At 54.8% G+C, this 27,971-nt stretch overlaps 3 protein-coding genes across 4 annotated transcripts in view; 1 reads left to right on the plus strand and 2 right to left on the minus strand.

Moving 5' to 3' along the window:
• Window positions 1-2,006: 2,006 nt before the first annotated feature.
• Window positions 2,007-13,255, minus strand: SEMA3G (semaphorin 3G). Its single transcript, XM_053600579.1, has 16 exons — window positions 13,103-13,255; window positions 11,329-11,489; window positions 11,141-11,203; window positions 10,778-10,897; window positions 10,431-10,521; window positions 10,199-10,315; window positions 9,856-10,001; window positions 9,537-9,651; window positions 9,359-9,428; window positions 8,932-9,076; window positions 8,438-8,669; window positions 8,252-8,343; window positions 7,509-7,550; window positions 6,630-6,858; window positions 6,225-6,361; window positions 2,007-4,670 (listed from the first exon to the last, which is right to left on the minus strand). The coding sequence occupies exons 1-16, from the start codon at window positions 13,203-13,205 to the stop codon at window positions 4,200-4,202; spliced, it is 2,334 nt and encodes a 777-aa protein (XP_053456554.1). The 5' UTR covers window positions 13,206-13,255; the 3' UTR covers window positions 2,007-4,199.
• A 5,735-nt stretch (window positions 13,256-18,990) lies between these two features.
• Window positions 18,991-22,244, minus strand: TNNC1 (troponin C1, slow skeletal and cardiac type). The gene is made up of 6 exons (XM_053600309.1): window positions 22,114-22,244; window positions 20,351-20,381; window positions 19,970-20,116; window positions 19,606-19,720; window positions 19,282-19,418; window positions 18,991-19,197 (listed from the first exon to the last, which is right to left on the minus strand). Exons 1-6 carry the CDS (start codon window positions 22,135-22,137, stop codon window positions 19,166-19,168), a joined length of 486 nt encoding a protein of 161 aa, XP_053456284.1. The 5' UTR covers window positions 22,138-22,244; the 3' UTR covers window positions 18,991-19,165.
• Window positions 22,245-24,746: 2,502 nt separating this feature from the next.
• Window positions 24,747-27,971, plus strand: part of NISCH (nischarin) — a 39,288-nt gene continuing 36,063 nt past the window's right edge. For both annotated transcript variants that reach the window (XM_053598990.1, XM_053598991.1), the window contains exons 1-2: window positions 24,747-24,986; window positions 27,600-27,683. In XM_053598990.1, coding sequence (XP_053454965.1) covers window positions 24,798-24,986; window positions 27,600-27,683 — 273 coding nt within the window. In that variant the 5' untranslated portion in view covers window positions 24,747-24,797. The remainder of the gene's footprint in view (window positions 24,987-27,599; window positions 27,684-27,971) is intronic.

The following is a 27,971-nucleotide window of genomic DNA, read 5'->3' on the forward strand; positions in this document are numbered from 1 at the left end:
TACCTTCCTTAGAAACTAGTCTGTTGGATTGCAGGACAGCCACTGACTTGGGGTGAATCCTAGCCCTGTATAGAGGACCATGCCACACACAGAAGGAGCTAGAAGTGGGCTGGGTGTGGGAGGATGAGAGCCAGAGGTAGGGCAGAGACCAGGCTCACGGCTCAGCATTCTGGCAACTTAGCAGCTCTGTCCAGGGGTGGCAGATTCTACTCTGGTAAGGGCCATAAAAAAACAAGATGTGGCGGCACCGGCCCCATATACTGAGGGTGGCGGGTTCAAACCCGGCCCCGGCTGAACTGCAACCAAAAAATAGCTGGGCGTTGTGGCGGGCACCTGTAGTCCCAGCTACTCGGGAGGCTGAGGCAAGAGAATCGCTTAAGCCCAGGAGTTGGAGGTTGCTGTGAGCTGTGTGATGCCACGGCACTCTACCGAGGGCCATAAAGTGAGACTCTGTCTCTACAAAAAAAAAAAAACAAACAAGATGTGGCTATTCCATCTGGGAGGTCAGGGCCTCCAGAGTTTATAGGCTCAGAAAGCAGAGATTAATAAATTAATCTCATGTGATAAGGAAAAGAATTAATATGATCAGCAGTTTTCCAAAGTGAGCTCTTCAAAATGATAAGAGACATGAGATGTTACCTGCTTCATGATAAAAAGAAAAAAAAGCAATAGGGAACCAAATGTTTTGGAAAACCATATAGCATAAAAGGCATGCTAATTGGTGAGAGATCATCACAGAACTCAGGGCCTTCAAGGGCAAGCAACTAGACAGCAGACTGAGGCAGCTTACTGCTCCATGGAGGACAAGAGGACAGAAATCTTCAAACTTATTTGACCACAGTGACCACGAGATGTGAAGGGTCTGATGTGATTATTGCTTCACAAACTCCATCAAACCCTTTCCAGCTCTAAACCTGTTTGGGAAATCATGAAACAGAGGCCCAAAGAGTAGAGGAAGTGTGCAACTTAGAGGAAAGAGCTGTGAGGGACGATAGAGAGAAGGTGAAATCACTGAGACAGGAAATGGGGCTCCAGATGGGAGGGAGAGGGCAGGCAGGGAGAAGTCTGGTATGGAGGGGTCTTCCAGGCATGTTTGGCAATGATGGGTGGGCCATCCCCAGGAAGGTGGAGCTTGAGGGGAGAAGGGGGCTATGGAGGCCGCATTTGCATATCCTCCCAGCCCATCACTCTGCTCCGATGATGCTTCTCAGTTGATGGTGATGATGGCTTGGAGTGGAGTGAGGGTGTCAGGGTCTGTCAGTCCTGGTGTTTGTCAGGGAACAAGAGGGAAGGGCTGGCTCCAGGGCTGGGGCCACAAGATAGGACTGATGACTGACCCACATGGGTTGAGGGCACCATTCCATCAAGAGGCCCAAGGCAGTCTCCCTGGGAAGATGGGGCAATTTGTCTCCCATCTTTAAAGTAGCCTGTGGTTTTTCCTTCTCCCTCCAGGACCAGTGGGGCCCTTGGGCGGGGGGAGCATGATATCACTGGGGGAGTGGGACCCACATTTAGAGGGTCTCTCAGCAGCATGCCCAGTAAGAGCAAGCTCTCGGGAACTCCCCTCATCCCCAGAAGCTGCAGCCCCCACAGTACAGCCGTGGGGACCCAGGAATGAGCACAGTGGCTTTAATATTCATTGGTATGTGGCTCGGGATAAAAGCAGGAACCAGGCCAACTGTCGCTGTTACAAATGTCAAATATTGTTGTGAAAAGGAGCAGAGCTGCCTACGTGCCCAGCTGCCCTTTGCCAGCATTTTTTTTTTCTTCTGGCTCAAGATTTCCCTGAAACTCTAAGAAGTTCAGTCTCACAAGCCTGCAGGGCAGGATTTTCCTAATTTAACTGCAATTTCGGCTTCACTGAGGAGGCCCTCTGACTCCTTCCTCTCCCATACCCATCCCCCTCCCTTCTAGAAAATACCACTCAGTGTGACTTTCTTCCTTATGGAGAGGGTACTTCATTTCCAGCTCATATAGATGGCACCAGTCAATATAGTACAAAAATATACAAATACAATAATGATATAATTATGTGATGTAAATAGTAACTTCATCCTTCTCCTCGTCGATTCTGCTTTCCTTTGATCAGAAGTCAAAGGAAGTCAAGACAATAAAAATAATAGCAGTAATTACAAGAAGTGTGCTCTAAAAACAGAAACCACAAGGCCCATCTCAACATACAAATACAAAAATAGAATTTACACACAGAGGGCATTTCTAGGAGTTAATAACACAGTACCATGGGGGGGTAGGCATGGCGAGAGATATCTGATTCTTCCAAGTTCAGGATCTGCTGTTTAGGATCTTGTGTTTCATCTCCCTTCATTTTCTAGGGCCACTTTCCCAAGTCTGAGACCAGCCTAAAGGCCACTGAAGGTCTGGTTCTTTCTTTCTGGCTCTGTTGGAGCCCTGTACTCTCTCTTCCCCTCTTTTGTCCCCTCGTCTGCTTTTTTCTCCCCTCCCATGCTTTACCTGATGACACCCCAGCAGACAGTTCCCACAGCTCAGAAGGGTTCTTAAGGTGCTGTTAGGTTCACCTCAGAGCCTCTGGTTCACTTACTGTACAATCAAAGGGGTAAGGGGGGATCTATTCTATATCTCAGTTCTCTGAAGGTGTCAAGGGTAATGGGGAAATAAGACCCAGGGTACCCTGAGTTTGAGTTTCAGCAAGACAGAAAGCCCTGTCTTGCTTTTTATCTGTTTTTTTTCCTCCTTTCTTTGTCTTGGTTTTTTTTAACAGAGAGAATCTCAAACCCCATGCTCCTATCTCTTGCTAGCCGGTTTTGTGCGTCACTAATTTGTTCTTATGAAGGCTGGGAACAACTTTTCATTTAGTGCTCCTCCTCCTCCCCCTCCGTGTCCCCCACAGCCCGAGAAACTGCTGATGGCAAAACACCTCCCTTACACACCCAGGCAGAGTGTGCCCTTGCCTCACCACAACAATCAGCAGGACTCAAAGTTCTTAGCTTTTTTTCTCTGTTGTTCCCCCCCCCACACCCCCATAAGAAAAAAAAAGCCTTCCTAAATAAATCATCCATGTCTGGCCCTTATTGGAGAAGATAGAGGTCCCAAGGTTGGAGACCTTTGGCCTTCCCTGTGGCTCCTGAGTTACTTGATGTCATCTTGAATCCCTGAAGACACCTATTCTTGCCTATGTCTCAGAGCCATCCTAAGGGCCTCCTGCCCTCCATCTTGATAGCCTCCCAGTCCTCTGTGAACCTGTACAAAGCCCTGGCCCTGACCTTGAGAACCAGCTGCAGCTCACAGACCTTCATGGTCCCACCCTCCCAGGGACCCAGGGCTGGCATGTGCTGCATCACCCTGGGAATCAGCCCATTCCTCTCAGCCCCACACTTCCCCAGCTCCTCCTTCCACCTCTAGTCCACAGAAATGAGGAGTGACAGTCCCCTGGAACCCACTCCTCCCTCCTCATCAGCATGGGGACCTTGATGGTGGGGAAGGGGGTGTTAGGAGGTGTGGGCATCCCAGCAAACTTGGCCCAAAGTAGAGCCTGAGGCCCTGACCACCTCAGGTCCCAGGATGGGACTTAGTAGTCTGCACTTCTAGGATTCTGAGATGGAGAAGAAGTGATGAGCCATGCCAACGAACCACCATGGTATCAAGGTACAACATGGGTCAAAAAAGTCTTGCTGCTCCACCTTCTCAACACCCCCAGTTCCCTCCCCAGCTCCTCCATTGGGTAGTCCCTTCTTAACAGGTGCTACCTTAGAGGCTACTTCTACCTCTATGGCTGCCTGAGGGCTCCCTGCCCAGATATCCCCTTAGACCCACGCACACACACCCTCTGAGGGCCACTCAGAATGGCCATTGTTCTGTAGGCTGGAAAAGAACCACCCAACCCTCTTGCCTCTGGGCATAGCCAGAAATAAGCTCAGAAGCCAGGCCATCTCTAAGAACAAATGGCAGGTCCCTTGGGGCTGCCAGTGGCCAGTGGGTGCTGGCTCCAGCCTGAGACTGAGAGCGCAGAGGGGTGGGGAACAGGCTCAGGCACAGGGCCATCCACTAGGCCCCCAGTCTTCTGTGGAGGTGGCTCAATAGGAATGTGGGGGCAGAGACACCCATCTCTAAGAGGGGATCAGACCTCCTGGCCCCCTCTGCCTCAGCCGGGTGGATAGGAGATGTAGGGAGTTGCTACTGGGCCCTTGGGTCCACCCTGACCATCCCTCTCTTACCCTCCCCTATTTGGTCTCCACCTCCCGGGGTGTCCGGTTGTGCTCGGCCAGCAGCCGGCTCTTCACCTTCTTGCCCAGCTCCAGCCCTGCCCAGCTCTTGCCCTTGGCCTGCTTGCCCCTGGCCCGGCTGCGGAGGAAGCCTGAGCACTCTCCACTGCCCCTGCACCACACCCGCTCACAGTACTCATCTACCCGGGGCAGGTTGGCAAAGCCAATGTGCTGCAGAATGTCCTTGTACCAGGCCTTGGGGGGTGCATGGGCCAGGCCTCCCCGGGCTAGGGACTCCTCTGGCCTTGGCTCCAAAGGGAACAGGCTGTCCAACTGCAAGGCCACAATAACCTCCAGAGCCAGGCGGACCACAGTCTGGGAGAAGCCGTGCTCCAGCGTGGTGCAGGTGTAGGTGCCCGCGTCCAGGCGGCTGAGCCTGCGGAACAGCAGCCCCTGCTCTGTACGAAGCACTCGCTCGTCCGTCTTCACCTGCCAGGTAAGCAGAGGGCGTGAGCCGGGATGTGGAGTAGGACATGCCCCATCAGTTTCACTACCCCCAGATTTGCCAAATTTACCATCCTTGGGGCCCAGTGCATGGGTACCTCCCCTTGCCCATTTGCTGTCTGGGAGGGGTCCAGCAGCATGGCAGCCTTGGCCCCCCTCTAGACTGTGGGCTAATTGCAGGTGGGGCCTCATCTTCCCATAGCCCCAGGATGGGGCCTGCAAAAGACCTTTTCAGAGATTCCTCTGACTGTATTTCTCCTAGTCAGAGAATACCAATCTTAGCCCTATCACACATTCCCAGGGAGAAAGGGGGCTAAGAGTGTATCTATAGGCTTTACTCAGGGGAGGGGCTGTGCTCCCAGCCCCAGAACTAGTCTCTAGGCAGCACATGTACAGACACAGCTGTGCACCCTCATCCCCAACACACAGGCCCTGCACAGGCCTGCACGTTCACTGCCTCCACAGTGTGAGCAAAGCCCCCCCACCCCACCCAGGGTGGACTGAGCACCCATCACAACATGGAAGGCAAGAGCGCTGCTCTGATCCTAGCCCGACTCTGGCCTGAACCCTGTCTAGGCTTTAGTGTTTGCACATTGAGGGTGGATTACTTAGACTGTTAGTGTTGTGTAACTGCATCTTGTTGCCTGCTGCCTTCTCCCTTGGGGGAGTCTTCTCAGTGCCCAGCCCAACAGCTGGCCCAAGGCTGGCCTCCCCCAGTTCCCAAGCTGGAAGGAGAGCCTCTCCTGTATTCAAGCCCTCCCTCCCCTTCCCTGTGGGGGAGTGGTGCCTAGCCCTGGCCTGCCCACACCCATCCTCAGGCCCCAGACTGAAGCCACATCTGGGTTTGACAGACCTTTCCAAATGGGGGAGGAGAGAACCAGGGCAGACAGCTGTACTCTAAGGAGGAAGTGTAAGATCAGCCTTTGGGGGTGCAAGAGCCAGTGGACAGAGACTCAGGCCTGGGGCAGAGGAGGACTGAGAAGGCCTGGGGAAGAGACCCTTCAAGGATAAGCCACAAGTATGAGCATGGGGCTTTTTTTCCATTTCTGTTGCCTACATCTCAGATGGTAGATATAGGGTTACCTCCTTCCAGGCACCCCAGGGGCCGAATGCACACTTTTCTTAGGGTTTTGTGGTTCGTTTGTTTTTGAGACAGAGTCTCAGTCGCCTTGGGATTAAGTGCTGTAGAGTCCTAGTTCACAACAACCTCTTGTACTCAAGCAATCTTCTTGCTTCAGTCTCCCAAGTAGCTGGGACTACAGGCACTTGCCACAACACCTGGCTAGTTTTTCTATTTTTAGTAAGGATGGGATCTTGCTTTGCTCAGGCTGGTCTTGAACTCCTGAGCTCAGGCAATCCACCTGCCTCAGCCTCCCAGAGTGCTGGGATTATAGGCATGAGCCACTGCGTTTGGACACTTTTCTTAGGTTAATCTCAGTAGGTTCCCCCCAGAACCTCTTCCTACGGCTCAGGGCTTGGGGTTCAGGGAAGGTGGTTACTTTAGAACACATGGAAGCTAGAGACAGAGTCCTCACTCACCCGGTCAGGCCTTTCGTCCCCTGGCCTCTGTAAAAACCAGTGCACGGCAGCCTGGGGGGATTTGGGCAGGCACTCCAGGAAGGTGCTGTTGTGCTCTGTGCCGTAGACTGTGATGGCTGCAGGTCCTGCAGCCTCCTCTGGAGAGAGGCAAAGGTCAGGCAAACTACCTCTGACTCCCATAGCCCCCACCAGTGTGACAAGGACCAAGGCCAGTCGCTGTGTCCAAAGATCTTGTACCCATTCCCTGACAGGAGCTTCACAGATGGGGAAATTGAGGACTGTTCCAACAAGACCAGCCTGAGAATACACTTCACAGGGGTTAAGCCCAGGACACAGGGCTGAGTCGAGGCCTGGTTAGAACCCAGCCTGTGCTTCCGCCCATGCTCCTACCCTTCTGCCACTCACCTTCCTGGCGCTGGCCCAGGCACTGCAGGGCAGGGTTGCCATGCCGGATGTCCTGCCGGCGGAACCGGCGTTTACTGGGGCTGGGGCGGTAGTGGGTACAGGAGGTGCCATCCCAGGCACAGTATGGGTCCCGGGCCAGGCAGCACTCAGCACAGGCACTGCCATAAGTCTCACACTGGTGCAGCTGCAGCCGGGCCACACCCAGCCGAGAGCCCACATATAGTGTTTGCTGGGGAGATACATAGGTAAAGCCCAGGGTGAGCCTAGGCTTTGCCCAAAAGCAGTCGTGTTCCCAGACCCCTTGGCTTCTTGGGACCCCTGACACTTATGGGAACTCTTCCAGAATTTCTTGGGTTCATTCACAAAATAAAGTGTTTATCACCCACTGCTATATACCAGGTCCTCTCTCAGGACTTGAAAGGGGCTTCTCTAGAGCCTCCTTGCTGCTGACCTTTGCCCTCTACCCCACTGGCCTTCATCCTGACTTGCCTCTGACCTTAGAGGTGCATCTTGCTTTAAGCAATCCCAATACAAAGGTTGGCATTTACCTAAAGATAAACTAAGGCAGATAAATGGGGAGATGGTATTTGCCACTTGACAGATACTCCAGGCCTCTAAAAAGGGGCTCCCTTGCTTGATTTAAAATCTGGATTTTGTTTTCAAGTATACTTTTGCATTAGGAACTGGCCTTTGTCACTTGGCGCCTCCCAATGCCTGCTGGCTTCATGCCTGTGAATCTTAGCTCCCATCTGGACCTGACCATTCACTGCAGGGGCTGATCAGGCTGCACAGAGCTTCCCCAGACTATGGTCATGCTCCAGGAGGCTGCAGACTGGGGGCAGAGGAGGGGTGCATGGGGAAGGTGGCAGCTGCTCTTACCCTTTTAACAGAGATCTCCATTGCAGTGATGGGTGTTGGCACCTGGAAAGGAGCAGGGTCTCAGTGTGGGGTGGGTGGCACAAGACCTTCCCCTGCATCTCTGCTTTCAGCCTCCTCCAACCCCTGGGGTGGAAGCTACCAAGCTCCCAGCCTGGGTCATGTACCCCCCTGGAAACTAAGGCTAGACAGTCTTTCCTAGTAGGTTACAAGAAAGGCCCCCTGGTCCTGGCTGGCTTCCATAGAGGTTTGGCCAAAACCACAAAGCTCCTAAGTCCCCTCCCACACCCCTGTTCCCCAGCAATGAGGCAACTATCTCAAATCACTAGGCTCAGCTCCAGAAGGCACAACAGTCCGGCAAACACAGATGACTCCCTGCCTGAGTCTATAGATGGACCAAGGAGTCCCTGGGGGATTAAGGTCTCAGCTACCTCCTCTCTGCAACTTGAACTTGGCAGGGCTTTGTCAAGGATGCTCCCTTTGGCTGTCCCTCATGGCACCCTGGCCACTTTCAGGTCACAGACTGCAGCTGCAGGCCTATTGCTGCTCTGAGACATCAGCAAGGCCTCTGCCCAGTGGGGCCATCACTTCCAGGTCCCCCACCCCTATGTCCCATCCCCATTCCCTATCCCCCACAGCACCCCACCCCTGCTGCAAGTTTGGTAAAGACAGGCTGGCTCCCATCTGTGTGAGCTTCTGCTCCCCTGTAGCCAGGCCCAGACCCAGGGACATCAGCCTCTGCTCACCTTAAACACCTGGAGCTCCTCCAGGACCACCTCCTCAGGCTCAGCTGAGCCCCCTTCCTGGAGGACAAGGACTTTGAGCACAGAGCCTGAGTCTGGGACAGGAGAGGAGCAATCAGTGGGAGAGGAGGGGGAGCCCAGCATCCCACACCTCACTCCATCCTGGCCACCCCCACTAAGCCCTCCTACCAGTCCCTAGGAAGATGATGTCATAAGTCCCGTCCTCTGCCTCCACACGGTCCACCGCGATCTGGCGCAGCTGCTGGGCCAGGTGAGTCTTGACAAGGACTGGGCGGCCATGCCGAGGCCGCACAGGCTGGAACATGAGTGGGTGGGCTCGGGCGAACTGCAGCACCTCGTCTGGGTAGTCCTTGGTGCTGCCAAAGAGCCTCCCTGGCTGTGCGGTCATCTTGCTGGGACACTGTGGGCAGAAGAGGGAGCCCTAAAGTATCCTGGGATCACATGCTGTCCTCCCTCAGCCGGTTTCCATCCCTGACAGGGGCACCGCTCTTACTGTGGGAGGGTTCTTCCCCATCCCAGACCACCTAGACCCTCTGGAGCCCCAGCTAGTCTGCTGCCTGCTGCTTTGGGGCTGCACGTGGACATGGGGCTGTGCCAAGGAGGAAACCCCCTCGGCATCTACCCAGACCCCTTTCCCTGGCCTAGCCTGGGCTGAGACTTACCACACCAGGGCGGGGGAAGGGCACCTTCCCCCCAAAGGGCCCCCACTGGTGCTGAGGACCATCTCGATGGGCAAAGGGCCCCTTGAAGACCTCCCAGATGTCTGCCATGTCATACACGCAGACGGCAAATCCCTGAAACACAGCACTGCCAAGGGCAGACAGAGATAGTCAGGCCAGATTGGTCATCACAGGCAGGAAGTGGGTGGCCTGCCTTCACAGGCTGGACAGGGGTTGACAGTTCCTGTAGCAAGCAGAGACCCCAAAAAGCAAGGACACCAAGGCAAAGGCAGAGAGAGAGACAGAGAATATAGTCATAGGTCACTGAATCAGGGACAAAGACAAGAACCCATTGTAGGGCTGGAGCATGATGGTGGCAGCTCATGAGAGGGACAGGGTTGTGGGGCACAGGGAGGTTGGGGGTACCCACCTGATGGTGCTGAATAGCGCGTACACCTCAAGGTTCTTCCCTGCCTTGGGCCACAGCAGAAACACGTCCTCTGGGACACAGAAGGGAGCATTCAATCGTGGCCATTGCCAGTGCCCCTGTTCACAGGATCAGCACTCTCCCACTCCCAGCACCCAGGCCTGCTCTGCTATGCCCTTACCCAGCTGGTCAAAGTGGGTCTCAGCACCTCCAGGGCCAGGCACCGAGCACACTAGCCTGGCCTTGAGGAAGGTGCTCCATTTGTTCACCAGTACTCGCTGGCCACCAGCATCATTCTGGGGGGTGGGAGCCAGAGTTAGCCTGGGGCCCCACGAGGATGGGCCCCACCGCCCACTGCTCCACCCTCACCCACTGCAGGAGAGGTATCACATCAGCTCTGCATCCTTGCCTGGGTTTTTCTACCTCTGTTGGGGGGAACAGGCCTGAGAAGGGGGGATGAAGCAAGGATTTGAACCTAACTACCCCTTCACTGCTCTCACCACGCAGACTCGGCCCACACGGCTGACGGTGACATGGCCTGGGCTGCCATCAGGTGAGGGGACAGTCTCCGAGAAGAAGAAGTACACCTTGTCATTGTCCCGGTCAGAGTTGTCAGGGATCTGGGCGGCCATCACAAACTGGGGCTCTGAGAAGGTGACAGGGTTACTGGCAGGAAGGGGCCTTACAGGGGAGGATGAGTCTGAACCCAGAGCGGAGGGGAAAGGCAAGGGTGTCCCCTTGGAGGCTAGAGTACTGGAGAGAAGTAGCCTCTTTTCCCACCTCCAGCATCTCCTCTCCTGCCTCGGGGCAGATCCCAGCCAGCCTGGCCCCAGCAGGCCTCACCTTGCAAGAGGCTCTGGTCAGAGTCAGAGCGCAGGGCTGGTCGGGGTCCCCCACTTCGGAAGATCATGGCCTCGCGCCCCAGGAAGTCAGCAGTGAGGCCCGTGTATAGCTCCCCACCTGAGGTGGGTGTGGGGCAGAGTCAGGGGAGGAGGCCCATGTCCTCCCTCCCCAGTGACAGAAGCCAATCTCTCACCCTCTCTGTTCCCTCCTTCCGAGCCTGGGCTTCACTCACCTACAAAGGTGCTGGCAAAAGGACGGCTGGGCTCATGTGGGCACCGCCCCCGCCCATTTTCCACACTGGAGAGCTCTAGGTGGAGCATATGCTGGAGGGGAAGGGGGATGTCACTGAGAAAGAAGCCCTTCCACACCCAGGCAGTGGCCCTTGCATGCAGTTAGCGGGGGGTGGGGGGGCGGAAGACACCCTCATTCAGGCCCTCTCTGATGGGGTCAGACCACCAGCACAAAGACGCCTTTCAGGCCCCTGCCCCTCTATCCCAACCAGGCTCAATGGGAAGCATTCAGGGAGCAGGAGGAAATGCCATGGCCTCCCAGTCTCTTCTGGGCCCATCACAGGCTTACCTCCCCACGGTGTCCAACTGTGATGAGGGCACAGATGGGCTGGAAGGCCCCAGTGCCACAGGCCAGAAGGTGGGTCCTGTTGTGGGGCTGCAGCACGCGCACAAAGTTGGCACACTCCGTCTATCGGGAAGGGAGTGTAGCTTGGGGTGAGGGGGGTGTCCACCCTCTCCTCAGGCTCAGCCCTGCCCAATGACCAGCTCTGGAGAAGAGGTGGAGGTGACATTCTTCACAGACATCCGAAAGCCCTCAAAATTTGCTCCAAATGCCCTTTGGCAGAGGCACTTAGGGGCATGGCCACCAGCTATCCTGGGGGGTCAGGGCTTGGGGTTGGTTTGGGGGACTGTCCCTCCCAACAACACTCACCAAAGGATCTCGTCCCTTGCGAACACATTCTTCCCTTTGTCTTGGCTGTGGCGGCCACAGGACCTGAAATGTAGTCTGGCTGACCTTGGGTAGTCTCCTGACTTCACAGCCTCAGTTTCCCCATCTGGCCTCCCAGTTGGAGGTGCCCAGTTCTCAAACAGACCCTCTCCCCTGTCAATCCAGCTCACCTCCCGGGGATCTGGCCATGCCTGGTCCAGCCGCAGAGAATAGAGAGCATCACGGCCCCCCAGAAAGAGGCGGTCTCGGTATTCATCCAGGTACATAACCTGGAGGTCCAGGGAGCCCCGGGGGCCCAGGAAGATGGCAGAGCGGTTGGCAGACAGGAGGTCTAAGAAGGGGCAGAGGGGGCAGGTTAGGGCCGGCTGCTCAGCCTATTTTCTCAACCAAGGAATGGAGTTGGAGGGTCCCAGCTGTGCATTTGCCCCCCACACACTCACATCTGGAAAGTATTTCCATTCACAGGGCTGCTGGAAGGCTTTCAGAACATGAGGATGGGCTGGGGATGGGGTAGGAGGCTCTGAGCCGCCCCCATCCCAGTCCACCACGGCCTGCTGCCACTCCTTCCTTTAGCCCCCAATCTCTCTGCCAACATCTTCCCACTGTCCCATCTGTGTCCTGCCCAGTCTCCAAGGAAGATAGCCCCATAGGCAGAAATTAGGACAGCAAACTGGGTAAAGTGCTAGGAGGCTTAGGCGAGCCTAAGCAGCGTACAAGCTGACTCAGTTGGAGGTGTGGCTGGCAGAGCAGGGCGCCCCCAGCAGAAGGAACCCCAGGCAGTAGCTGGGGTATGGGAAAGGGCAGCTATGGCCAGGAGAGTCTCCTGCCTCCAGTCCAGGGCTGTGACCATTGAGGTTTGTCTCCCCATAGACACTGCCCAGCCAGGCTCCAGAAGTGGGAGGGGGCTGTCTGGGGGCTCTAGGAGTTGAGGATCCTTATATAGGTCGTTGGGGGTTGGCTGCAGAGGTGGAGGTGATGTGGCGGGCAGCAGGATGATGCAAGAAGGGGACATGGCCACCCTTGGGAAGGTCCAGAGTACACTATCCCTTCCCCACAGAAGCAGCTTGGCCTAGTACTTACTCCTCCCCAAAACTCAACAGCCTTTTCCAGGAAGCCCTCCATGGATGACAGTACTTTGGGGAACTTTCCCAACTTAGGGCTGTTCCTAGTAGCCTGACCTCCCCCCCGCCCCCCCCGCTCAGAACCACAGCTCCTAGAATAGGATCACATTCCCCCTCAGACTCTCCAGGGTGGAGTGATGCCCCACCCAGGGTCTCCACACCAGGCATGTGTCCCCTCCTCATATTGGGGTTTCCAGGAGGAAGAGATAACCCCTCTGGTTTTCCCAAGAAGAATTTTCCTAGAGCCTGTGTCTCAGGGACCCTTCCTCATGGCCCACCAGAGGAGGCCTGTACCAGATACCGTACAAAACATCTAGGTGAGCACAGAGAAATCTCCCTGGTGAGGGTGGCCTGAGAGGGGAGACCGGAACTCTTCCTGGGCTATAAGGAGCTTCCAGGATGGAAGAGGAGTAACAAACCCAATTTTAGGATGAGGGCTCGAAGTCTCCTCCACCCCATGGCTCAAGGACCAGAAAGACAGCATGCTGCCCCACTGACTACCCTGGGCAAAGAGCCCGCTGGGCCCAGACAGACTCTTCAGACTCGCTTTCTCTGTCCCCTCCGCTCTGCCCAGGCCGCCATCCTCTCCCCAACTTCCTCTGCCCCATCTCTACTGAGGTCTCTCAGGGTCTCCCAGCAGCCCCCCAGGCTTTTCCCCCTGGGTGGCTCTCACCTCTCCATTCTGGTCATGTCTCTCAGGACCTGCCTCCCGACCCCTTCCCTAGAGTTGTGCAGGGAGTGGCTGGCTCCATCCCCTCCGGCTGTCTGGAGTGTCACAGAGCCCACTGACATGCACATAAACAAGGCAGACAGTGGCCAGTACCTCGGTAGGAGAGCCGCAGGCGGGGCACGCTGGTGCTGGGGCTGCCGACACAGAGCAGGAGGCCCACCAGGAGGCAGCAGAGGGCCCCGGTTGAGGGGGCCATGCTGAGCAACCCAGGGCACAGCTGCCGCTGCCTGCAGAGCTGGCCTCCAGTCTGGCTGCTGGTTGTAGTTTGCTCTGTTGCCACCAGGCCAGCCACTTATAAGGCAGTGGCTCCACCCAGTCCTGGAAGGCGGGAGGAGGAGGGAAAGTGGCGAGAACCCAGGCTGTCCACCTGCAGCTTCTCCGTCCACCTTGACTGGCCCAGTATGTGCCTTTGTGTCAGATTGGCCGGTTCCCACGGGGGAGGCTCTTTCCCATCTGGACTGTGGACAATTTGCACAGAAAGATATCCACAAATGTAGTTCCCCCAGCTCCAGCAAAGTGACAAGGTGGGAGGTAGCCTGAAAGAGTGGTCAGGGATCATAGGTCAGAGGTTGATGGGTGGGTGGGTGGCTCAGCTTTGTTCCCAGTAATGGCAGAGACCCCCCCCACACACACAAACTGGCCCTGGGACCAGGTCCCTAATATCAGGATGGTCCCACTCTCAGTAACCTTGGCCAGGCTCCCCAGCAATCCCGGAAGGACCCAAGCTGCCTGCAGAAGGTAAGGGAATCATTTCCAGCACAAGGGATTCCATGCCCTAAGCAGGGGGTTGAGGTCTGGTCACACTTCACAAATCTGGGACGGGCAAGATATGAATGAATGCCCAGACTCTCCCACCTAGGATTCTCACCATCTGGCCTCTACACCCCACAGCCTGTCCCCACATCTACCAGGCCCCATCTCAGCTCACTGGGTTTACTTTGGAACAGGGGATAAGATCCACCCTTTGCCAAGGGGGACCCCTGCCATAGCCCTGCTTCCCTCAGGCCTCAGTCCTTCCGAAGACCCAGATCAGTGGTGGATTCTTCCCAGAAACCTGCATGCCCACCCTTGCCTCTGCTGCTGGGGAACCTTGGCCAAGGCTCTTCTCTCTCTGGGTCTGTCTCCTCCTAGGGCCAGTGACCAACCACCTTGGTATAGCCAGACTTTATAAACTAATGAGTAGCAACAATAAAATAGAAAAATATAAACTGGTGAACAGTGTGTGTGCAGAGGCTACTGTGATAAGGATTATATACTGCAACCTCGGTGGGGTGGAGTTCCCTCCACCCCGTTTCCCTGGGGGGATGTTTGAGCACATAGCCCAGGCTGGGGCCATGTCCAGCTGAGACTGAACCATACAGCCCTTCAGCAGGCATGTGGCCACCAGCTGTGGGCAGGAGTCCCAACTACTCCTCAGCCTGCCAGCCCACCCTGGGAAGCTTAGCTCAGCCAGATCCCTAGCTGGGTCTACTGAGGCAGGGTGTTGGGGGCAGCCCACGCCACACTGACATAAGAGCCTGTGGCCAGAGGTTGGGAGTCCAAATACTACTGTTAACATATGTGCCCTCGGCAAGGTCCTCTCTCTCTCTCTCTCTCTGGGCCTCAATTTCTCAGTCTAGGGAGAAGGGTAAGGATCTTCCCTAAAGAGCCACTTGCCAGCTGCAGATGGGAAAGGCCCCAAGGGTGCCCCCAAATGTTTGGCTCAAAGGGCCCACACACAAAGGCATTGTGTGCCATCTAGTGGAGAAAGAGGGATCTACAAAACACTTTGTGTTGACCTCTGGGCCTCCCAGGAGACCACAGCCTTAGGGGAGGTGGGCAGCAACAGACACCCACTATAAAGATGTAGGGCAGTGGGGGATACTCCAGTGATTGCTTCTGATGAAGGAAAACAAGGGAAGCTTCATGGAGGAAGCACCGTCCAGCTAAAGGTGACACAGCTGAGAAGGGGGGAGGGCTGAGTCTGGGCAGAACTAGGTGACACATGTAGAGAGCAAAACACCATGTACTGGTGGGGGGACTGAGCCCCAGGCCTATACCTGCATGATGTACATGCAGCAGGTGCCACCAGGTAGGTATGTGAAAGGCCACAGCCCAGCCTTTCCCAGCTAGAATTCTGTGGTGGTCATGCCTAGAAAGAATGGTTACCCCCCAATCCCTTCCCCCAAATGTCATTGAAAGAAACAGATATTAGGACAATTTCATGTGTGCCCCACATGCTTGCAGAGGGTGAGCCTCCCAGTCAGCTGTCTCCATGACTCCTGCCCACTCCCAACCCTCCCACAGGTCCTCTGGAACTTCCACCTGCAAGTAGGGCCATCCATCTCCTCTACCTCTCCAGTGACCTGTCCCCCATCCCCTCTAGCTAATGAAGGGAGAACCAGGAAGTCGGCAGGCCTTCCTTCCCCTGTTTCCCCTTCCTGACAGCCCTCACTCTCCCCAACCCAGGCACATGTGGCCCTAGCCTGAGGCAGCACCCTCTCTGTAGCTGGCCCTGCCCCCTCCTATTTCCTTCACAGAGGGCTTAACCCACTTCCACTTCCCCAAACCCATCAGGTGTTTGGGTGCCCCAGGCCTCTTGTATCCTTATCCTCCTCACTGCCAGTCACCACTTATCCCCCCAACTCTCAGCATGTCTCAGAGGCATCTCAACTTTGACACAGACACAAGCTTCCCTGGACCCCATATTGCCTCTCTGCTCCAGCCATATCTCTGCTTCCTGGGTGGCCCACACATGCCCTCTCCCCTGTACCCCAGTTCCTACCCCACTGCTCCACTGGGATTCTCCCTTCCAGGGAGCCAAGCCTCAGGGCCTGCAGGCTTCTAACCCAGGAGCAGCACTAGGGACCATCTGTTGTCATGCATGCTTCCTTCTTTTCTCCTGGCCTCCAGAGCCCTCTTTCACCCCACTGGCCACATCTCCTCCCTCTGACTGCCCATGTGGGATGCCGCCTCTCCCTGAAGACCCTCTCCCTGGGGGCCCTGATTGTGATAAGGGCTCAGAAAAGGCTTTTTACCCTCATGACACCTATGTCCACAGCTGTCCCTCTGCCCTCTCCCTTAGCTCCAGGCTGGCTTTGACCTTCCTGTCAGCACGTCTCAGAGGCATCTCAACTTTGATACAGACAGAAAACTCTCTTTCCTGTGATTATCCCTTCAAAAATGCATCCCCTGAATCTAGTCTTGAAGAAACACCAGACACACCCAAAGTGAGTGAGATTTCATGAAATAGCTGGCCTGTGCTCTTCAAATGTGTCTTCCTGAAAGATGAGGAAAGACTAAGTAATTGTCACAGGATGGTGGAGAATAGGAAACAGGTGACTAGATCACTCTAATGTGAACTTGAACTGACTCCTGTTCCAGGGAAAGCCTTTAGGAGGGAACTGACCACACTTCACTAAGTGCAGAAGATGAGTGAATTACCAGTGTTGTGTCAAAGTTAATTGCCTGGGTTTGATCATTGTCCTGTGGTTATTTAAAATGTTAACATTTGGGGCTGGGTGCAGTTGCTCATGCCTGTGATCCTAGCACTTTGGGATGCCGAAGCAGGTGGATCATCTGAGTTCAGGAGTTTGAGACCAGCCTGAGTAAGAGTGAGACCTCATCTCTAAAAAGTAACTGGGTGTTGTGGTGGATGCTTGTAGTCCCAGCTACTCAGGAGGCTGCAGGATCACTTGAACCTGAGAGTTTGAGGTTACTGTGAGCTATGATGCCATTGTACTCTACCAAGGGTGAGAAAGTGAGACTCTTGTCTCAAAAAAAATATGTATACACACACACACACACATATTTGGGAAAGCCAGTAACAAATGGGAATTCTTATACTATTTTTGCAAGTCTAAAATTTCAAAATGGAAGAAAACTAAAAACCACTAAAATAAAAGTAAACTTTACTTTCCAGTAAGTTTACTTTACTTTACTTTCCTGCCTCTCCTAGGCTTTCATATCTCAGGAAATGGCAGTTTGGCCAAAAATCTAAGGGTCATCCTTGACTCCCTACATTCTCACCCCTCACATTCAAGCCTTCAGCAAGTGCTGCCTATTATAGTCCCAAAATGTGCCCCAAATCCATGCACAACCCCACTCCTCTCTCTTAGCTTCCTACTGTGCAAAGAGCCACCAGACCTTCTCACCCAGAACCTTCCCCTACCTGGGGTCAGCTTCTGGCTCCCCCATAAGATCTGACAGCACCTCCCCTCACATGGACTGGCCTTGTAGGGCCTGGCACTGCCCGCCACCCTTCTGCTCCCAAGATCCTCCTGGTCTTTCCTCACAACCTCCATGGCCAGTCCCCTGCAGTTCCCCAAGGCTTACTTAGTGTCAGCTCCTCCAGAAAGGTTCCCAGACCACTCTGTTCCATGGGCTTACCATGCCTCTACAATTTCCATTCCAACCCCATGCCAGTTTCCTCCCTGCACTCATGTTCTTAAGAGTCCATGAGATTGGCCTGGCGCCTGTAGCTCAACAGCTAAGGGTGCCAGCCACATACACTGGAGCTGGTGGGTTTGAATCCAGCCCGCGCCTGGCAAACAACGACAACTACAACCAAAATACAGCCAGACGCTATAGCGGTGGGCACCTGTAGTCCCAGCCACTTGGGAGGCTGAGGCAAGAGAATTGCTTAAGCCCAAGAGTTGGAGGTTGGGCTTAAGCACCCCACCACCACCACCAAAAAAAAAAAGTCCATAAGATTAGGGACTGGGCCTCACTCTGCCATACCCCACCTGTAGCCCTATACCGAGCACATGGTAGGTGTGTGAATAAACCATTGAATGGTGCACTGGTTTGCAGTATCATCCACCGTGGCCCTTCTTTCGCTCCTGGATATCATCCTTCCTGGGTCACTCTGGGTCTCTTTATAGGTTCCTGCGTTCTCCAGCTCTCCAGGCAGGTCTGAGGGGACTCCTCTCCTCTTCCTTCAGGTCTCTCCAGGCACCAGGAAGCTTCTTCAGCCTCTACCAGTGGCATCTCTAGAATTTCAGGACTATCTCCAGAATGCTGGGCCTGTCTGAGGAATGCCAAGGCTGGGGCACAGGTGCAGAGGCCAGGGGATGGCTGGGCGGAACAAGGACAGCTGTTGGCATTCTGGCTGAAGCCTGGGTGCCTATGGCAGCTGTCCTTCCTACAAGTGTCACTGCTGACACCTCCACTTCCCTGCATCCTTTAACCCCCACCCCAAAGCAGCGTCATTGTTCTGGCTGGAGCTCTGGGACTGGGTGCCCCTATTAAGCTGAGAGATACCAGAACTTGGGCCCCCTCTATTCCCTGTCAGGGAGGGAGTCTGGGTTGCTGGGGTTGAGCCTCTGAGGTTCACAGGAACTAGAAATTAGGCACGTTTGGACCCGGCCCACGTGACAGAGCCCTTGGCTGGAAGCCAGGTGGCTCATCCCTCCCTGAGACTCACCAGATGCCCTGACAGGTCCCTGCACCTGTCTGGGCCATGGAGTCCTCACCAGTTTCACAGAAGACAGACAGAGCAGACTAAATGGCCCTCAATCCCTGCAAGTCAATGTTGCTGGCAGGAAATGTAGGTGAGTGGGCAGGTAGACCAGTGCTGGGACCTGCTGGGACTTGCTGTGCCCTCTCAGGGCTCAGCTCTACTCCAACCAGATCTGAGAGTGCCAGGGGGCACATTGCTGTGCCAGGGGGCACCCAGGGCCTACCTGCAAACCACAGCTAACTACTCTCTCCAAGCAGAGGACCCTAGGCTGTCACATGGGCTGACCAAAAGAACAGCCCGAAGGAGTTTTTCAAAATGCAGGTTCTAGGGCCACTCCGACTCTAGATGCCGAATGGAGATGGGGCCTGGACATCAGCAGTTATAGAAAACAGTCAGCAGGATATGCAGTGTGGCAGTCACTGAGCTAATCTAAACCCTCTGGCAGATGGTGGTGTGGAGCAGTGGTCAGGCACAGGCCCTGCCCCAGCCTGCATCGGGTGGAGAAGGAAACAGCAGTCAGCAGGAGCGCAGACACCAGGCCTCCAGGGAGCAAGGCTTTATTGCATTCTCCAGGACAAGGCTGGGAGGAAGTTAGGGAGGGCCAGAGGTAGAGGCTATGCACAGGCTCAGGTTCTGGGGCCCCTGGTCTCCAGCCTACCACCCGGGCCTGGCTGAAGTTGGAAGGTAGGCATGGGAAGCTCTGGCAAGGTGAGTATCTACTCCACACCCTTCATGAACTCCAGGAACTCTGTGGAGAGAGGGGCAGCCGTAGGTCAGAGGCTGTGGCTGGGCAGGGCACAGAAGTAAGGAATAAAGACATCCACCCACTCACCGTCATAGTCGATGCGGCCATCATTGTTCTTGTCTCCGTCCTTCATGAGCTCCTCGATGTCGTCCTCTGTGATGGTCTCGCCTGTAGCTTGCAGCATCATCTTTAGCTCATCCAGGTCGATGTAGCCATCAGCATTTCTGTAGGGAAGGTGAAGGGGGCCTTAGAACCCAGGCTAGGGCTGGGGGAGGGGAAAAGCACGACCCTAGCAGGGACACAGGACTGGAGACAGGCCACAGGATTGCTAGGCCTGGAATCAGATGGCCCCTCTTTCCCAGCCCTACTTGGGTCAGGATCAGGGTCAGAGGTAAGGGATCACCTGCTCACTTGTCAAACATTCGGAAGAGGTCAGAAAGCTCCTCCTCAGACTTCCCTTTGCTGTCATCCTTCATGCACCGAACCATCATGACCAGGAACTCATCAAAGTCCACTGTACCGCTGCCTGGGGGATGGTGGCACAGCCGTGAGAAATGTCCTGGTTAGAACTATGGGTAGCCCCTTGGATGCAAAACTTCTGTGTTCTCACTGCACCCTCACACCACCTCTGTGAGGTTTGTGTGGTCATTATGCCCATTTTAGAGATGAGGCAACCAAGGCTCAGAGAGGCGAAATAGCTCCTGGCTAAACAAAGCCAGGATGCAAGCCCGGGCTTTATGCATCTGGAGCCTGGGAGGAGTGCAGAGGGGCTCACCATCCTCGTCCACTTCATCGATCATCTCCTGTAGCTCCTCTGGTGTAGGGTTCTGGCCCAGCATCCTCATCACCTTGCCCAGCTCCTTGGTGCTGATACAGCCATCCTCAGCGCCCAGCACAAAGATGTCAAAGGCTGCCTTGAACTCTGTGTCCAGTGGCAGGGGTTGGGGCAGAACAGCCAAACTCAGCAGACAGAACCCTGGGAGGCCAGATCCCTGAGGGCACCTACCCACTTGCCCACCCCCTTCAAGACCTCTCTGAGGTCACACTGAGAAGGACCAGCTTCTGATCTCCAGTCTGGGGGCCTCTTCTGGTAAGGGGTCACCATGTTCCCCAGCCTGGACCTGCTGACACTCCCATGGGTGAGGGGAGAACTCACCATTTTTCTGCTCTTCTGTCAGCTGCTCTACCTGGAGGAGAAAGGGGTCTCAGGACTCAAACTCAAACTCAGACATAGCTGCTGTCAAGGAAACCAACCCATTCCACAGGTGGGAATACTGAAGCAAGGGGAGGCAGGGAACTCCCAGGTCACAGAGCAGAGGGCTTAGTTCTCTCTCCCTGCCCTCAAAGCCCTGAGGTGACCCAGCTGGCCTCACTAAGGCTGAGTTCAGGGCCAGAGTGACAGCTGGGCACTTCCTTCAGGCTCAAGGTGACCCTGAGTAACAATACTCAGTGACCACTCAATGTCCTTTTGGCCCTCCTCAGGAAACCTAAGCTGGGTGGCCTGAGAGCAGCTGTCCCTCAGGTGGGGACAATAAAACCAGTGTGGGGGTGGACAAGCCATCTACTGTAACCCGAGCAGTGTGGCCACTAGACTATTTTTAACAAGGGACAAAGTTAAACCTGGTGATTGTTCTGGAGACTTTGGCATGCAGCGGGTGGGGCAGTGTTATCTAGTCCCCCTGGCCTGCTGGTGCTGCATCAAAAGCCAAAATTAGTTCTCAGCCCCGCCAGGCCTTGTATGGGCACTGGTGGAGGGATACCCCCACCCCAGCTGCAGGGACTCCTGCAGGATAAGCAGGGGCACCCCTGGAGTAGCTGTAGCCTTTCGCCGCTCAGGAGTGGGGCTGCATTCTGGAGGCTGAGAGAGGAGTTCCCCTAGGGACATCTGATGTGTCATGATGTCCTTGTCTTTGGGAAAGCAGGATGTCAACCCCACCCCCCTATGGAATACCAGCTGAAGTCCCTCAGTGCCCCAGGAAGCAAGGACTTGGGATGATCACTCTCCAGCCCTCACTCCCTCACCTTTACCCGCAGCTAAACAGCTGAGCCTACCCAGCACTGCATGGGCTAGGGCCCCGGTTCTCTGTTCCTTCATCCCTGTCTCTCCCCTATGCCAGTCCTTCCCTGCTTCAAATTTTATTTATTTATTTATTTTGAGACAGAGTCTCACTTTGTTGCCCTCGGTAGAGTACTGTGGCATCACAGCTCACAGCATTCTCCAACTCCTGGGCTTAGGTGATTCTCTTGCCTCAGCCTCCTGAGTAGCTGGGACTACAGGCACCCACCACAATGCCCGACTATTATTGCAGTTTGGCCGGGGCTGGGTTTGAACCTGCCACCCTCGGTATATGGGGCCAGTGCCCTACCCACAGAGCCACAGGTGCCACCTACTTGCTTCAAATGTTAAAGCCCCTTCCCCAGCCTACCATTCAGGCTCTGCATGTCCCCCCCCCCATACTCCCTTCCACCCTCCAAAGCATCTTTAGCCAGCCAAGGGACTGAAGGGGCTTGGCATGTGTGAGAAGCAGAACGTAAGGAGCAGAAATGGCAGATGGGGACAGAAGACAGGGACTCAGATAGACAGTTCTGGAAGAACAGAGATGGAAAGAGCTGAGAAAGGCAAAAAGAGCCAGAGGCAAATGCAGAGAAATGTGGCTGAGAGACAGAGACAGACCATAGACACTGGGAGGAGTAGACATGATGCTAATAACTGTGACCTCCTCCCCCACCCACCATGACAGCTCCTTTCCCCAGGCCCTGAACACCCCACCCTATCTGCACCCTGAAATACCAGACCCACCCAAAGCGGGGATACATGGGCCTTCTCCTGGGTCCCCACCACTTCCTGGGGTGACCTTGTCCCCTATTCTGAGCCGAGTGAGCTCCCAATGCCCTGCCCGGGCCCATCCAGTCCCTCACCGCAGCTTTGTAGATGTCATCCATGCTGGTGGTTCACAGGACAGGCTGCTGGGGCTGTCAGGCAGCCCTCAGTCTGACTTAAATAGCCCTGCCCTGATGCATTCCCGGCCTAGCCCAGCCCACCCCTGCATGAAGTATCCTCCTCCCCCTCCCCTGGTTCCAGTGATCTCAGACTGGCCCAAGTCCTATATGTCTTTAGCCCAAGAAAGGGAGCAGATGAAAGGCTGGAATGACCAGGTTTCTTTCCTTCTGTCCTCCACACTCCTCAAGGGACTCTCTGAAAAGATTTTATTTATTTATTTATTTTTGAGATAGAGTCTCACTCTGAAGTTCCAGGTAGAATGAAGTGGCATGGTCAGAGCTCACTAAAACCTCAAACTCCTGGGCTCAAGCAATCCGCTTGCTTAAGCCTCCTGAGTAGCTGGGACTACAGCTGTATGCTACTGCACCTGGCTAATTGTTGATTTTTTTTTTCTTTTTTGTAGAGACAGAGTTTCAGTCTATTGCCCTCGGTAGTGCCATGGTGTCACAGAGCTCACAGCAACCTCCAACTCCTGGGCCTAGGCAATTCTCTTGCCTCAGTCTCCCGAGCAGCTGGGACTACAGGTACCCACCACAATGCCTGGCTATCTTTTTGTTGCAGTTTGGCCGGGGTCAGGTTTGAACCCTCCACCCTTGGTATATGGGGCCAGCGCCCTACCCACTGAGCCACAGGCGCCCTGACTGAGAGGTGTGACGTCATAGCTCACAGCAACCTCAAACTCTTGGGCTCAAGTGATCCTCTTGCCTCAGCCTCCCAAGTAGCTGGCACTACAGGCGCCTGCCACAACGCCTGGTTATTTTTATTTTTATTTATTTACTTTTCTTTTCATTTGAGACAGAGTCTCACCATGCAGCCCTCGGTAGAGTGCCATAGAGTCACAGTTCACAGCAACCTCGAACTCTGGACTTAAGCGATTCTCTTGCCTCAGCCTCCTGAGCAGCTGGGACTATAGGCACCTGCCTCAACATCTGGCTACTTTTTCTTGCAGTTGTCATTGTTGTTTAGCAGGCCCGAGCCAGGTTCAAACCTACCAGCCTTGGTGTATGTGGCCAGCGCTGTAACCACTCTGTACAAGCCCCAAGATGCCTGGCTATTTTTAGAGGTGAGGTGTGGCTCTGGCTCAGACTGGTCTCAAACTCCTGAGCTCAGGTGATCCACCACCTCAGCCTCCCAGAGTGTTAGGATTGAGTCCCCATGACCCGCCCTGGCTAATTTTTTTGTCTTTAGTAGACACAGGTCTTGCTTTTGATCAGTGGTCTTGAACTCCTGAGCTCAAGAGATCCTCCCACCTCAGCCTCCCAGAGTGCTAGAATTACAAGTATGAGCCCTTGTGCCTGACCTGAAAAGGTTTCTTGAATGAATGAAAACATGAGCCCAGGACAGGACAGGGTGATATAAAGTAGTGGGCCCAGGCAGGCCCTTACACACAGCAGCTCAACTTCCCATCCATCCAGGGAGGTGGGTGCCATACCTCTACTTTCCAGATAGGGAAATTGAGCCTCCAGAGTGTGGTGAGTTCCCTGAGATCTCGTTGATTTGGCACAGGGGTGGGAGTGGGGTACATTATACAAAGAGAGGCTGGGAGTGTACGGCCCTACCAAGAGAAGCCCCAATGCCAAGCTCGCAACATCGTGCTACGGAATTAAGTGAAGGAGGAAGTCACTGACTCACCATAGGACAAGGTGATCTAGAGCCCTCCAGCCAGAGGTGCCATACCTCAGACCTTCCCTCTCCCCAGGACAACAGTGCCCACTTTAGGCTTGAGTCATCCACAGTCATTGAACAAGCACCCCTTTGTGCTTACAGCAAGAGGGGTGCTTGCCTCATCCGTGCCAGGCTCTCTCCTCACTCATCCTCCAGTTTGGTTACCACCTCCCTCCTCTAGGTCTCAGTCTCCCCCTGGGTTAGGGCTCAGATCCCCAATTCCAGCACTGTATGTAGTTCCTGGGTTCAGGGCCAGCCGGTTTCTCCCTTGTTTTTAGCTCTGGCAGGACATTCTGTGAGGTTCTTCTTCCCAATAGCCAGTCCATAACCCTTCCCACCACCTACACCCACTTCATGCACAGACCCCTCTTGATAAAACACACCAGCTCCCTGCCTTGAGCACTGCAGCTTGCCAAGCGCTGCATGAATGAATCCACTTAATTCTCAGGAGACCCTATTGACAGAAAGCTCCGAGTCCCAGAGAGCTTGAGAACTGGCCCGGAATTACTCTGGCCCTGCTCTTGTTCTAAGCGCAGGTCTTATCTTCTCCTTCAACCTACTCCTGCACTATAGGGAATGAGCCTAATAGCCAAGTGAGGAGCTATTACAGCCTTTTACCAGAGTAGGAAACAGGCCAGGCAAAACAATGACGTGCTTTGGTTAGCCCAGGAAGCGCGGGGCCTTCTGCCCTCCCTTCCCGAGGACCGAGGGGGTTGATGATCAAAGCTGTCTCAGCCTGGAGGTCCCAGTTTCTCCCGGCTTGGTGAGGAAGGGCCGCTGGTTCCACGCAAGGTTATGCCACAGTGGCCTCGCGCGGTCTGCGCATGCGCGTCGTTGCTGGTTGCTGCCTGTCAATTACGAGCGAGGGGTGGGGCGAGGGAGCAGGCTGGCGACGAAGCTAACATGGCGGCGCTGCGCACGGCGAGGGCGGGGGGCAATGGGGACCCGGGGGCGGTGGGACGCTGACCCCGCCCCCTGCTGCTGCCTGTCTGCGCCGGGCGGCGGCGGCACCGGCACCAAAGCCCCGAACATGGCGGCCACCGCGCGCAGCTTTGGTCCGGAGCGGGAAGCCGAGCCGGCCAAGGAGGCTCGCGTCGTGGGCTCCGAGCTCGTGGACACGTACACGGTGTGCTGGGGACGCGGACACCCGAAATGGGGTGGTGGCTGGAACCGGGAGTCCGACTTGGGTGTGGGATTTGGGGAGGGAGCGGGCCCCGCACCGGGAGGAGGGATCTTGGGATGGGTGAATCTGGAGAAGGGGTTTGGGCGTCGCAGGTCCAGAGCGGGGGTTCCCTGCGGGGCCTGGGGTGGAGGTTTGAGAAAGGGGTACGCGATCAAAAAAGGAGGCTCAGGTTGGGAGTGGGATCTGGGGATAAAAATGGGTCTGCGGAGGAGGGAGTGCCTAGATCAGGTGAAACCCCTCTAGATCCTCTAGGCAAGGAAGTGGCACCGGCCTGGGAGACCGTGACAGGGGGCCTGGGAGGAGAGGGATGAGAGAGGGTCTCTAATGGATGGAATCAGGGGAAAGGGTCTGACCCCACAGGAGGGAGGAAGCGGTACCCTTATTGAGGAGCCTTGGGTCGCAGATGAAATCTGCTCTTAAGTGCGAGAAGGATCTGGGTCACTGGTGGGAGACCAGAATGGAAGAGGGGTGGTGTCCAGCCTTGGGGAAATGGGGGGAGGGGGGTGGTCTCAGGGCTGAAAGGCCCTTAGAAACCTGAGAGGGCTTTGTGGCTTTGGGCTGTGGAGGCGAGGTGGGGCAGTAAGCCACCCACATATTCTTCAAGGCTGTGGGGGAGACAGAGGACAGAAAAGCAGGGGCACTTTCCATCCGTAAGGGGGTGGGAGGCCCTTTAGAGGCTGGATGGGATTGGACGCAAGGCCTATGAGCCTGGTGGGCTGCACAGCAAAAACTAGCCCTGGGGTAGGGGCTCATTGAGCATCCCCCCCAGCCTCCTGTCCTTTGTTCCCACAGGGCAGAGAGTGGGTGGGGGCCTTGGCCCAGCCTGCATCCCACCCCCGATGGCCCTCATCCTAACTACCTGAGGGCCTTATCTCAGTCTCTTTTCTCTTTTCTTGGGGGTAGGGAAGGGAAGCCTCATGGAAGAAAAGAGAGGGTGGGGGCGGATCCTGGAGCAGCAGGCCAGCCCTGGAGAAATGGCTGCTCCTTAGGGCTGGAGCTGCATGCCGCAAAGAAGGGAGGGAAACCAAGTGGCCTGGTCCAGGTGAGGAGTGAGGTCTCTGAACTGATGGCTTGCCATCACCGGGGGGCTGCATTCAACTACAAAATCATCTTCAGAAAGCTCTCTTATTCAGGGCTGAGTCTCTTCTCTGAATGTGTGAGGGGGGAGTGGTGATCCAGGCTGACCCTGCCATCATCAGTCTTTGAGTATGCCAAATAGGATATTATTAACAAACCTACCTTTTGAACACTGACTACATGTCAGGCCCTGTACAAAGCATTTTACATCCATTACCTTACTTGATCCTTAAACCTATTAGATTTTAAGATGGTGGAACGGAGGCTCAAAGGGAACTTAGGCTCCCAGTTACTTACATAAATGACACATAAGCCACAGCCAGGAAATGACAGAACTAGGTTTTGAACTTAGATCTTCCTTAGCTTCTGTGCCAGTTGCCTCCTATTAAGGTACCAAGAAGCTGCCTTATTCTATCAGCTTCTTGGTGCTGTGACTTCTGGCTCAGCAGTAGAAATCACAACCAGGAACCAGTTGAAGGGGTAGGAAAAGGACTCGCTTCTAGGGTGTAGTCAGGGCACCTGGAAAGAAGTACAACAGAGGAACTGGTCAGGCACGGCCCTGCTCTGCCTCCCTTGGCAAGGTGTGGCCTTGCCTGGTACTCAGGTTGGGTTTTCAATACCTGAAGGCAGAAGGTAAAAAACTAAAGAGGGCTCACCTGTAGTACAGTGGTTACGGTGCCAGCCACATACATTGAAGTTGGCAGGTTCAAGCCCAGCCCGGGCTAGCTAACCAACAATGACAACTGCAACAAAAAATAGCCAGGCGTTGTGGCAGGCACCTGTAATCCCAACTGCTTGGCAGGCTGAGGCAGGAGAATAGCTTGAGCCCAAGAGTTTGAGGTTGCTGTGAGCTGTGATGGTACAGCACTCTACAAGGGCGACATAGTGAGACTCTGTGTCAAAAAAAAACCTGAAGAGGTGGCTATTTGTCATAGTCACCTTTTCCATTTCTTTTTTCTTTTCTTCTTTTTTTTTTTGAGACACAGTCTCACTATGTCACCCTTGGTAGAGTGCTATGGCATCACAGCTCACAGCAACCTCCAACTCTTGGGCTTAAGCAGTTCTCTTGCCTCAGCCTCCCAAGTAGCTGGGACCACAGGTGCATACCACAATGCCCAGCTATTTTTTTGTTGCAGTTGTCTTTGTTGTTTAGCTGGCCCGGGCCAGGTTTAAACCTACCAGCCTGGGTGTATGCAGCCAGCCCCGTTACCACGGTGCTACAGGTGCTGAGCCACCTTTTCCATTTCTTACTGATGGAGAGCCATAGACTTATTCCGTGTGCCTCCCAACTAATGCTAGTGCCATGGAAGAGAATGAGAGGGGCTCTGCTCAGCGAGGGTCAGATGCAGAGGCTAGTGGGCTAAACTTTGGCCATTTGGTGGGGATCTGAGTGCCCTGTAGCTATTGCTATGGGGAGAGGGGACTCCTTGTTGCTGGCTGACTCCCTTGACACAAGGGTTGTCTGTTTTCCCTGTTTAGGTTTACATCATCCAGGTCACTGATGGCAGCCATGAGTGGACAGTCAAGCACCGCTATAGCGACTTCCATGACCTGCATGAAAAGGTAACCCTAAGGAGGTGGGAGCCTGTGTCTCAGGACTGGGGGCGTTAGGCCAGGTCCATAGCAATACACTAGATTGATGGCATACAGTCTACTGTGTGACTATGCCATACATTAGATTTAGGGCAAAACAGGCTCCATGCCTAGAGTTTACTTCTTTCCTAAACTAGTTCTTTAATGTAACTACATTCATTAATATAGCATGAGAATGTTAGCATTGACCCTGTCTGAGACATCTGCAAGGAGCATATTTGAGTTTCTGTTTTAAGATTGCCAGTCCTAGCTTGGATA

This window comes from Nycticebus coucang, chromosome 8, assembly GCF_027406575.1.
Source record: "Nycticebus coucang isolate mNycCou1 chromosome 8, mNycCou1.pri, whole genome shotgun sequence".
Lineage (NCBI taxonomy): Eukaryota > Metazoa > Chordata > Mammalia > Primates > Lorisidae > Nycticebus > Nycticebus coucang.

Coding starts and splice junctions, on each gene's coding strand:
- SEMA3G (XM_053600579.1), bottom strand. CDS start 13,205: ATGGCCCCCTCAACCGGGGCCCTCTGCTGCCTCCTGGTGGGCCTCCTG. Junction 9,429..9,536: donor GACCCACTTTGACCAGCTGG/GTAAGGGCATAG, acceptor TCTGTGTCCCAG/AGGACGTGTTTCTGCTGTGG. Junction 8,670..8,931: donor CCTTCCCCCGCCCTGGTGTG/GTAAGTCTCAGC, acceptor TTCTGCCCACAG/TGTCCCAGCAAGATGACCGC.
- TNNC1 (XM_053600309.1), bottom strand. CDS start 22,137: ATGGATGACATCTACAAAGCTGCG. Junction 20,117..20,350: donor GACAGAAGAGCAGAAAAATG/GTGAGTTCTCCC, acceptor CACTGGACACAG/AGTTCAAGGCAGCCTTTGAC. Junction 19,419..19,605: donor CTCTTCCGAATGTTTGACAA/GTGAGCAGGTGA, acceptor CCTTCCCTACAG/AAATGCTGATGGCTACATCG.